This window comes from Anomaloglossus baeobatrachus, chromosome 2 (genome assembly GCF_048569485.1).
Source record: "Anomaloglossus baeobatrachus isolate aAnoBae1 chromosome 2, aAnoBae1.hap1, whole genome shotgun sequence".
NCBI lineage: Eukaryota > Metazoa > Chordata > Amphibia > Anura > Aromobatidae > Anomaloglossus > Anomaloglossus baeobatrachus.
The window spans coordinates 546,929,811-546,942,261 of record NC_134354.1 but is presented as its reverse complement, the minus strand read 5'-3'; the positions used below and the strand labels follow the sequence as shown (position 1 = coordinate 546,942,261).

The window sequence follows — 12,451 nt, the reverse complement described above, 5'->3', positions numbered from 1 at the left end:
ACAAACTTTGTGAAAACTAACATTTGTGTCATAATCAAAACTTTTGACCACAGCTGAACAATAAGGGTATGTTCCCACGATCAGTGTTTCTTGAGTTTATGATGTTGCAGAATTTCTGCACTAATTCTGCACCTTAGTTATCTTGCATTTTTTCCTTGCTTTTTTTGTGAGAGTTTTTTGTTACATGTGTTTTTGATGCGTTTTTGATGCATGCGTTTTTGTCTCAATAAAGTTGGTTGAAAGACAGGCAACAGAGCAAGGAAGTTGTCCAAAACAAAGAAGCAAGTTTATTTTTACAGAGTATAGTGGTATAAAATCCTGAATAATTATAACTTTCAGCATCTCATAAGAAACACTATAACTGCCCACGTCCCAATACACACAAACACATATACAGACACATAAAAAAATATAAAGATATAGCTAGATGATAGTAATATATTAGATAGAATGGATAGAGAAATACATATCCTCCAGCTATATAACGTCACAACCCCCTTATGTAGTATACACCTTTTAGCGCCTTTCATGTGACACTAAAGGGTGTTTAGTCTGGTTTAACCTAATAAATAAATAATAAAAAAAAAAATGGGTCCCCCTATTTTTTATTTGATTTTTATTTTTTAATAACCAGCAAAGGTAAAGCAGACAACTGAACGAGGGACAGTCTCTTGTTTTTATTCATCACTTTTTAAGTCTTTTAGGTTTTCATTTGTGGACTACATTGGAATCTCTGGACAATGGTAGTACTGAATATTTTTTTAATAAAATGGTGAACCAGGGAAAGTGTGGAGGAGTGTTTTTTTCAAATATACTTTTTTTGTGTATGTGTTGTTTTTTTTTTTTAATTTACTGGATTAGTAAAGGGGCTGTCTGACAGACAGCTCTCCATTACTAACCCCTGGGCTTGATGCTAGCTGACACTGCACAACTGTCATGAATCCCAACTACAATTACCTCGGTGGCCACCGCACCAGGGCAATTGGAAGAGCTGAGGCGAAGTGCCAGAATTGGCGTATCTAATGTGATGCTCTACTTCTGGGGGGGGGCAGGTATTTTCAGGCTGGGAAGGGTTTGATAACCATGGACCTTCCAAGTCTGATAATACCATTCAGAAGCTGTCTTCTTTACCTTTGCTGGTTACCAAACACAGGGGGGATCCCATGTTGCTTTTTCTAATTATTTATGTATTAGGTTAAACTATGCTAAACACCCTTTAGTGCCACACGAAAGGCACTAAAGAGTGCAAGTGTATAATATGTAGGTGGTCTAACATTATATAGCTGCACAATATCCATCTCGCTACCTATTCTATTTAATATACAGTATTTCTATCATCTATCTAGCTGTATCTTTATATTTTTTTTGTGCGTGTATATATGTGTTTGTGTGTATTTCGACACTGAACTGCTTTGGGCAACTTTGTTCTGCTACCTGTGTTTCAGTCAACTTTATTGATATCTAACATGTTTTGCTTAGGCCCCTTTCACAAATCAGTTTTTTGCCGTCACTCACAATCCGTCAAATTTTGAAAAAAATAGATCCCGCTGGGTCCGTTCTTTTTCTCATCGACTTGTTTTAGCGACAAATTGCGACAGATGTCCTGACGTTTCATCTGTCATTCGATGGATCCATCGAAAATTGTATGTCTGGCAGACGGAGACAAGGGACAAAGTAAAGTTTTTTGTCTACGTCGAAAAATCAGACAGCGACGGATCCGTCGCCGTCCGTTGTTCGCTAGGATGGAAGCCTATGGGTGCAGGATCCGTCATAAGCCGTCAAATGACGGAATCCGGTGATGGATTGTTTTTTTTAACTGTGCATGTTCCAATTATTTAGTATCAAAACTAGCCAGCCAGTCGGATCCGTTGAAAAACGGATCCGTCGCATCAGTTTTTCCACAATCTGCGACAGATCCCTCGAGCCAACGGATTGTGACTGACGGCAAAAAATTATTAGAAGCATCTTTTGGTGCGCTTATGCTGCATGAACAAACTAAAAACACATATGCATTTGTTGACCAGCGGATTTTCAACATTAAATGCAAGTCTATCGGGAAATTCCAAACTGAAAACTCAGCATACCTGCAAGATAAATTGACATGCTGGAGATTGGAAAACCGCACCGCAGGATAATTTACACAGTGTAAAAAAGAAGTATATTGTAAATGAGACTTCTATTAATCCCATCTACTTTGCTTGTATTGTAAAATGCTGCATTTTTGACTCAGCAAAAATATGCAGGGTCAAAAATGCGAGTAACACTCATTGAGGGCACATACCCTAAAGCCTTTATTTTAACACCCTAAATTACAGTAGCAAATGGCTTTGATAAAAATACAAAGTATAAAAAAAACAGACACGATGATGACACAATAAACAAAAGACTTTCATATTTTTAAAGAGAACCTGTAAAAAAAATCATGCTGCTTTGTCTGAGTTGGTAATAGGTAATGGTAGTATAGAAAGTTACTTAAAAAAATTATCTCTGCTCTTTTTAAGGGAAAAAAAAATAAGTTATGCCATGGGTCACAGCCAGTGTAATTTTTAGGAAAAACTAATACACTCCACTGAAATAGTTTTGCACTTGTGATATTACTACAATACCAGTTTATATACAGTTACTATACAGTTTTTGCATGATGTTCTGTATACACTGCTGTATTCTGATACTTTCCATATGAACAATATTTCTTAGCTGAATTATATTTATTTGCAAACCTACCTTTGATCCTGGTAAACCTGGTTCACCACGTAACCCATCACGACCTGGCTGACCAGGGCTGCCATCTATACCACGTGCACCCTCCATTCCTTGATGACCTACAAAATAACAGTATCATTAGCACATTTAACTTTGGTAATTCCATACAATGTGAACATAACATAACAATAAAAGCGTAATGAAACATGTAAAACACTAAAGGACACTTATAACTTCAAAATCTTCCACTGTTTTCCATACCTAAGTTCAGTTTCATGATTTGAATTATTTTAGGCCTTGATATCTAGACCTATTTTCAGCCTTTACCCAATAGAGCTTTCTGATATGGATTTATTTTCCAAGAGCTACGTTGAATAACCTTTCAAAAATAACTTTAGATGCCGTTTCTGTACATATAAAATTGTTATTCATGTAGGTATATTTTTCATTTAAGGATCTAAGGCCTATAGAACATCCAAAAGGTAGTGACCATTGTGTGGTGTGCTGCTTGGCTGCATTTATTGTTGTATCAACCCAACAATATGGAGTATCGTTTGTCACAGGACAAGAAGTAGAATATATCTCAAATATTAATATACCCCTCATGTTTTTGTAAATATTTTATTATATATTTTCATGAGACAACACTGAAGATATGACACTCTGATATAATTATTATTATTATTTATTATTATAGCGCCATTTATTCCATGGCGCTTTACAAGTGAAAGATGGTATACGTACAACAATCATTAACAGTACAAGACAGACTGGTATAGGAGGAGAGAGGACCCTGCCCGCAAGGGCTCACAGTCTACAGGGAATGGGTGATGGTACAATAGGTGAGGACAATGGGTGAGGATAATGTATAACAGTGTATATTTGGTGTGCCTCTAAATAACTCAACACACAACCATTAATGTCTAAACCGCTGGCAACAAAAGTGAATACACTCCTAAGTGGTCAAATTGTGTACAATTAACCATTTTCCTCCCTAGTGACATGTGACTCATTTGTGTTACAAGGTCTCAGGTGTAAATGAGGAACAGGTGTATTTAATTTGGTGTTATCGCTCACACATTCTCTCATACTAGTCACTGGAAGTTCAACATGGCACCTCATGGCTAAGAATTCTCTGAGGTTTAGAAAAAAAGAATTGTTGCTCTACATGAATATGACCTAAGCTATCAGAAGATTAACAACACCCTGAGAATGAGCTGCAGCATGGTGGCCAAGACCATACAGTGGTTTAACAAGACAGGTTTGACTCAGAACAGACCAAGTAATGGTTGACCAATAAAGCTGAGTACACATGCTCACCGTCAAATGCAGAGGTTGTCATTTCAAAATAGACGTATGAGAATTGCTAGCATTGATGCAGAGGTTAAAGGTGTGGGGGTCAGCCTCTCAGTGTTCAGACAATATGCCACACACTACATCAAATTGGAATGCATAGCTGTTGTCCCAGAAGGAAGCCTCTTCTAAAGATGATGCACAAGAAAGCCCACAAACAGACTTAGGACATGAATTACTGGAACCATGTCTTGTGGTCTGTTGAGACCAAAGATAAACTTATTTGGTTCAGATGCTGATAAGCAACCAGGTGAGGAGTACAAAGAGCTAGCCTACAGTCAAGCATGGTGATGGGAGTGTCATGGTTTGGGGTTGCTACAGTTCATTGAGGAAACTATGAATGCCAACATGTTCTGTGACATACTGAAGCAGAGCATGATCCGCTCACTTCAGAAACTGGGCCTCAGGGCAGTATTCCAACATGATAACGATCCCAAACCCAAACACACTTCCAAGATGACCACTGCCTTGCTAAGGAAATTGAGGGTAAAGGTACTGGACTTGCCTGCATTTCTCCAGACTTAAACCCTATTAAGCATCTGTGTGGCATCCTCAAATGGAAGCTGGACGAGCGCAAGGTCTCTAACATCCACCAGCTCTGTGATAATGTCATGGAGGAGTGGAAGAGGATTCCAGTGGCTCCTGTGAAGCCCTAGGGAACTCCATAACCAAGAGTTAAGGCAGTGCTTGAATATAATTATGGACACTTTGGGCACAATTTGACCATTTTCGTTTTCAAACTCACTTTTGTTGCCAGTGGTTTAGACATTAATGGTTGTGTGTTGAGTTATTTAAAGGGCACACAAAATATATAATGTTATACAAGCTGTACACTGACTACTGTATTTTGTATCAAAGTGTCATATCTTCAGAGTTGTCACATGAAAAGATATAATAAAATATTTACAAAAATGTGAGAAGTGTTCTCACTTTTGAGATATACTGTAGTTTGTACATGTATGTATAGTTTATACAGTTATGTTAGCATTTCATTTATTGGAATTTCATTCATGGAAGACAAGCAAAATAAACAAACATTCCACCAGGATTTGCTGACCTATAATTTGATGTGACTCAAAGCATCGATTCTTTTATGTACACAATTTTTGAAGGATCTCGACAGGAAGTTGTTCCAAAAAACTTGAAGAGCTAACCACAGATTTTCTGTGGATGTACTCTTCAGCAAATCCTTATGTCTCTTCATGTAATCCCAGACAGATTTAATGATGTTAAGATCAGTACTCTATTTGGCCACATCATCACTTACAGGACTCCTTATTCTTCTTTACACTGATGACAGTTCTTAATGACATTAGCTATATTTTTGGGGTTGTTGTCCTACTGCAAAATAATCACATTTCTCCCTGATGGTATTGCATAATGAATAAGCATTTGTCTATATTTACCAAAATTGAGGACAGCAAGAAATCAACAATGTTGAAGATCGAAAACAAAAGTGGTTGTCCAAGCAAGGTTAGTTCAGCATATAAAAGACATATCATTCTTACTACAATTTGAAATAAAAAAGATATTCAGAAATGCTATCAGCTTAGAAGTGATAGTAACTAGTGAGACCCCACTATACCAATCTACTGTTTGGAGAAGTTTGGCCTGAAATGGTCTTCTTGGAATAATTGAGGCCATAAACCATACCTTCAATGTGGAAACAAGGCCAATTGACACGTTTGCATCAACATATAGAACTGGGGTTCAGAAAAATGGCAGTAGGTGCTCTGGATTAAAACCCTAAATGTGAAAAATTTGCCTGTTACAGCAGGCAGTTTGTTAGTTGAAAGGCTGGGGTGCTGTGCAATAATGAGTGTTTGCAGCAACAGTAAAGAATTGTGGAGGTTCCTTTCAAGTTTAGGAGCTGCATTTCAGAAAATGGAGTTGGGAAAGTAGTAAAAAATAAATGGTGTCCTCAATTCTGCAAAATACAGCCAGACACTTACCAATAATATAATACTATGAGGACAACAACCCCAAAAATAAAGCCAATATCACTAACAACTTCCTTCAGTGTTAAGAAGAGCAAGTAGTCCTGAAAGTGATGATATGGCTCCCACAAAACCCTCATCTCGACATCGAGTCTAAATAGGAATTAAAGACGAGAAAGAAGAATATGCGCAAGCCTACAACAATAGTAGATGTTTGAAACAACCTGAGTTCCTTCAAAAATTGTCAGCAAGTATAGCTAAAATAATTGTTGCATGGGTGTTGTTTTAAAATCAAAAGATAGTCACGTCAAATATTGATTTAGATTTCCCCTTTGTTCATCACTTTGCATTTTGTGAATTGAAAAAAAATAACTCCTCTATTTTTTTAAAGCATTCTTACTTTGCAGAATAGTTTTCATACCTGCCTAAAACTGCTGCACAACTCTGATTTTATGAATATATATTTATATACAAATACAGCAGGTGAAATGAGTATAAAACAATTCACCAATTTTCCAAGTAAATCTATTTCTAAAGGTGCTATTGACATAAATGTCTTACCAGATGTCTGTAACAAACCATCCAATCCATACTAAGAAAGATCTATAGATGTCCATAAAATAAGTTATGTATAATAATGAGAAATGACACAAGGAAAAAGTATTGAACATGCTTACTGAAGTTAGATTAAGACTTCCTACAAAAACCTTTGTTGGTGATAACTTCAAGACACCTCCTTTATGGAGAAACTAGTCAAATGCATTGCTCAGGTGTGATTTCTTACACACAAACAGTCTTTAAATCCTGAAGATTCCATGGGCTTCTTCTATGAACTCTGAGCTTTAGTTCCTTCCATACATTTTCTATTGGACTCAGGTCAGGTGATTGGCTGGGACATTCTAGCAGGTTTATTTTCTTTCTTTTAAACCAATTGAGTTTCCTTGGCAGTGTGTTTGGGATTATTGTCTTGCTGAAATGTTCAGCGTCTTCACATATTAGTAATGCTGGTAGATGACAGTAGATTTTTATCAAGAAACATTTTTCCACTCATCCTTCCTTCAACATGAACATATGCTGAAAAGCAGAGCCACCTCCAAACTTTACTGTTGGTATGATGTTTTGGGGGTGATATGCAGTGCCTTTTGTATTCCAAATTTGGGGTGTATTATGGCATCCAAAGAGTTACATTTTGGTCTCACCAGACCAGACCATATCCTCCCAGTATTTCACAGGCTTGTCTAAATGCTGTTGAGTAAAGTTTAAGTAAACTTGAACATGCTTTTTGTTCAGCAATGGAGTTTTGCATGGTGAGTGTGCATACAGGCCATGGAGGTTCAGTGCATTACTTATTGTTTTCATTGAAATAACTGTACCTGCTAATTCCAGTTTATTAGCTCTCCATAGGTGGTTCTTGGCTCCTGGTCAATTCTTCTGATATTTCTTTTCATTTCTCTGTCTGAAATATTGTGGGGAGCATTTGGTAGATTTATGGTGAAATTATGTTCTTTCTACTTTTGATTATGGCCCCAACAGTGCTCTCTTGAGCCCTCAGTAGTTTAGAAATTCCTCTGTAACCAATGCCATCAGTATGTTTTGCAAAAATAACTTTGCAAAGGTCTTGAGACAGCTCACTGGTTTTACACATCATGAGATGTTTGTGTGGCACCTTGATAATGAGATACTTTTTTAAAGGCCATCAGTTGAATCAGCCGTTATTACTTTTGACTAAGTGGCACAATTGCTTTCTACTTACTAATAGATTTTAGCTGGTGTCTTGACTTTCATATGGCCTTTTGCACCTTCCTTTCTCCTTGTGTTCAATACTTTTCACCTGTGTCATTTATCATTACTGCACATAGCTTAATTGATGGCACCTATGGTTTTATTTGTCTTTGTGGATTGGATGTGTTGTTACTGACATATGGTGAGATATTTATGTTAATAGCACCTTCAGAAATATATTTACTTAGAAAATTTGTGACATGTTCAAAACTTATTTCACCTGCTGTATATATAAAGTACATATGGATGTTATTTCAAAGGGTATGGAAGTATACCAGACACATGCTGAGGCATGACTCAACAGACTTTTTATAATACAAAGCCATGGGAACCTTTATCTGGCCCCAGGCTCACTACATAGTGACATCAAATCTAATATTCACTGTAACTAGGAGGTCTAACCTCATACAGTGCCCTTAGTGGGATTAGAATTTTCTCAGATCTTGGTAGTTAAGGAGGAGTGCAGCTGTGTATTAGCCATTCTTGAGTAATGATCAAGTAAGCCCAATAGCAGTGCCCACACAATCAGCTTAGTGTGCATATCCAAACATCAACCATCTAAGGCCCATAAGATGCGGGTGTGACAATGACATATGGATACATTTTTACTATGGGGCATAAAAGCATAGAATAAACAATGAGCTGATGGTAACAGGCCATTAAATATCTGTTGACAGTTATATGTTTGGAGTGTCAGATTGCATTGTGTCTGTGTGCCTCCCAGCCCCCTCTATACAGGCAACATCTGTGATATAATTATTATTAAAAACGTTCCTTAGCAGAAGAACATAGAGGTGTCAGTAGCAGCACATAATTATTGGCTCCTGAAATTTCTAAATGTTTTTATTTTGTACATTGTATATTTGTACAGGTAAAACATATTAAATAATATTTCAAATAAAGTTTAAATGCTAATAATTCTCGACAAAGGATTCAACAGTTTTACATAGATATAACTGTAAATGAAGTACCGTAATATAGACATTATAAAAAAATAATACAAAAGTAATTTAACAAATGCTAAAATTATAAAATGATTAAAAGTTGCTGCCACGATTTAAATATTTCACAAAGAGAAATAGTTGTGGGTAGGCATAATTAGAAAGGGACATGTATGAAAAAATGAACAAACCTTTTTCACCAAGAGACCCAGCAAGACCTTTCCCTTCCAAACCAGGTTCACCCTTTTCTCCAGGAATTCCAGTTCTCCCCGGAAATCCATAAGTACCCTTTTCACCTGGAGATCACACAAAGTTTAAAGAAGGCTTACTTTGTTTGCAAATCTTTTGATATTTAGAGAACGCAAATAAATCTAAACACAATAAATCAAAACACATTGATTTATTAGCGTGTTACTTTACCATAAGAACACATGTAGAATGTTATTCAAACACCTTCTCCTTCCTTAATAATATAGCCATGATCAATAACTAGATAAAAATAAGTTGAGAAGAAAAATTGTGAGCTATAAGAGGCTTAAATATAGGAAAGCCACCCTCTTTCAAAAATGTAGAACAATTGCCACTTACACCTGCTAGGGTTCAGAAAAACATATTACTCATTTGTGTACAAAATGGGAAACACTTCTCCAGCAACTTCGCATAGCCATTGAAGAGGTGTAGACCAACAACCACAGACCACGATCAACACCCTGATCAACTCTATGTAAAGGAGATGCATTGTGCTGCGTGTGGCAGTAGTGTAGCTACCAGGGATGAAGGAGGAGCGGTCACCCCAGCCCCTGCATTCAGGGAGGCCCACTTGGAGCCACCACTACTATTAACTACTTTTATTTAGTTACAGCAGGGTATGTTTTCACAATTTTTTCCATGGTTTCTCTTTGTCTCATGGCCAGTGTGAACATGGTCTCACAAGTTCCATGTATACCATCTCATACTCCGGCTCACTTTTTTGTTTTTATGTAGTTTTTTTGTATTCAGTACAAACAGGGAGTGGCCCCCTTCTCAGCGAGCTGGACATTTCATTCTGTGAATCCCCCTGACTGTGTGTGTCCTGTTGGGATCTGGTCGCTCTCAGCCCTTAGCCACATTGAGGCCTATCTTAGACCCATGGTAAGGTTTTAATATTAGAGAGTGTAGGTACTATCCCAACTGGGTATACCTTGACGTTTGGTGAGATAGCTTTATGCTTTTTTTGATCAAAAACAGTGTTTACTAAGTACCCTATGTTTATATGCACTATGCTTTTATTTAGTTACAGCAGGGTATGTTTTCACAATTTTTTCCTTGGTTTCTCTTTGTCTCATGGCCAGTGTGAACATGGTCTCACAAGTTCCATGTATACCATCTCATACTCCGGCTCACTTTTTTGTTTTTATGTAGTTTTTTTGTATTCAGTACAAACAGGGAGTGGCCCCCTTCTCAGCGAGCTGGACATTTCATTCTGTGAATCCCCCTGACTGTGTGTGTCCTGTTGGGACCCGGTCGCTCTCAGCCCTTAGCCACATTGAGGCCTATCTTAGACCCATGGTAAGGTTTTAATATTAGAGAGTGTAGGTACTATCCCAACTGGGTACACCTTGACATTTGGTGGGATAGCTTTATTCTTTTTTTGATCAAAAACAGTGTTTACTAAGTACCCTATGTTTATATGCACTATGCTTTTATTTAGTTACAGCAGGGTATGTTTTCACAATTTTTTCCTTGGTTTCTCTTTGTCTCATGGCCAGTGTGAACATGGTCTCACAAGTTCCATGTATACCATCTCATACTCCGGCTCACTTTTTTGTTTTTATGTAGTTTTTTTGTATTCAGTACAAACAGGGAGTGGCCCCCTTCTCAGCGAGCTGGACATTTCATTCTGTGAATCCCCCTGACTGTGTGTGTCCTGTTGGGACCCGGTCGCTCTCAGCCCTTAGCCACATTGAGGCCTATCTTAGACCCATGGTAAGGTTTTAATATTAGAGAGTGTAGGTACTATCCCAACTGGGTACACCTTGATGTTTGGTGGGATAGCTTTATGCTTTTTTTGATCAAAAACAGTGTTTACTAAGTACCCTATGTTTATATGCACTATGCTTTTATTTAGTTACAGCAGGGTATGTTTTCACAATTTTTTCCTTGGTTTCTCTTTGTCTCATGGCCAGTGTGAACATGGTCTCACAAGTTCCATGTATACCATCTCATACTCCGGCTCACTTTTTTGTTTTTACTATTAACTACTGTATATTGGCATGCACAGGGTGCCATTATAGTTAATCTCTGTGACAGAGCAGGGAGACATGATCTCCCTGCTCTACCTCTCTCAGATCTGTAGACTGTATAGCTCTTTAAGCCTGTGGTCTACAGAACAGCAGGAGGTGCTGTGACCAAGGCTTCTGCACATGCACAGGAATCAGAGTCCTGGCGCAGGGGACCCTCATACCATGTGGGTGTCCCTGAAACAGTGTTTGGGGCCCTCATACATTATATGGACTACTGTTGCGGTTCCTCATAAAGTGTGGGGACTAATAAACAGTTTGTCTGCTAATGTGGGTCCAATATATAGTTTGGGGACTAATACACGGTCATTTTGGAGTTTGGGGGCTAATGCAAGGCCATTATAGAGTTTTTTGGTTAATGTGGGGGGGCATTATAAAGTTTGAGAGCTAGTGTGAGGCCCTCATACAGTGTGGAGAGTTTTTATATTGTGTGGGTCGGCCCCTCATACATTGTTGGGAAACCTGTGGGGTGGTCCTCAAAGTGTGGGGGCTATATTGTAGCATGGAAGCTAAAGTGGTGGCCATTAAACAGTTTGAGGGCTATTGTTGGGGTCATTAAAAAGTGGGACCTTTATACAGTGTGTTAGGGGAGCTGTTGGCTTATTATACTGTGTATAGGGGAGCTGTGAGCCCATTGTACTATGTATAGAGGAGCTGTACACTGGGGAACTCAGGGAATATAATTAAATGTTAAGTGGGCATTTAAGAACCATTATTGTTATAGGGACACTAAGAGTATTGTGAACGCCAGATGGGCACACAGGGGCATTAATACTTTCTAGGGCCAAAATGTGAGCAGTGCTTTCTACAGCATTTGCACAGGGCATTAATATTTTCTATGGGACAATTTCACCATCTAGAGCCCACAAAGGAGGCATTTTTTACAGAAGTGTTATTATTATGTGGGTCAGTAAAAGGAGCCATACCTTGTACCACACATTAGGTGCAGTAAGGCGGACACACAGCAGCAGCAGATAAGCATTGGGGTATCAGTAGGATGAGGAGTTTGTACAGTTGGGGACGGTGCTGGATATGTGAAAGTCAAATGTGTTGTAATCTCGATAGATGTAACACGGGCCATGGGACTTATGTGGAGCTGTGGCTAAAGTCGAATCCTATCCCATAGTAAACTAAATCAAAACTTGGTACTCACTGAACCAGAAAAATGTAATAAAGTGCTTGCAATCCACAAAATAGACGTTTCGGTCCGTTTCTGACCTTCATCAGTAAAGATTGCTAAGAGAAAGTTGTGGCAGAGAAGCGTAGCCGTGCGGCATCCACTCTAATCAGAGTTTGAGCCAATTGTCACTAACATAATCGTCCCGATTCTCACGCATGAGAGAACATACAATCGTGTGACCTCAGACTAAGAAGGCGGCTAAACAGGGAACCAAAGGTGCAAGTATAAGATTCATGACTGAAAAAACTGTATACATTATTTCCTGTACATTGTGGG

At 38.2% G+C, this 12,451-nt stretch overlaps 1 protein-coding gene across 1 annotated transcript in view; it reads right to left on the bottom strand.

Moving 5' to 3' along the window:
- The window catches only part of COL4A1 (collagen type IV alpha 1 chain), a 307,217-nt gene that overhangs the window by 34,682 nt on the left and 260,084 nt on the right, over nucleotides 1–12,451 (bottom strand). Inside the window, exons 28-29 of the mRNA XM_075336674.1 lie at nucleotides 8,908–9,012; nucleotides 2,725–2,822 (exon numbers count right to left, since the gene is read on the bottom strand). Of these exons, the coding sequence (XP_075192789.1) occupies nucleotides 2,725–2,822; nucleotides 8,908–9,012 (203 nt within the window). The remainder of the gene's footprint in view (nucleotides 1–2,724; nucleotides 2,823–8,907; nucleotides 9,013–12,451) is intronic.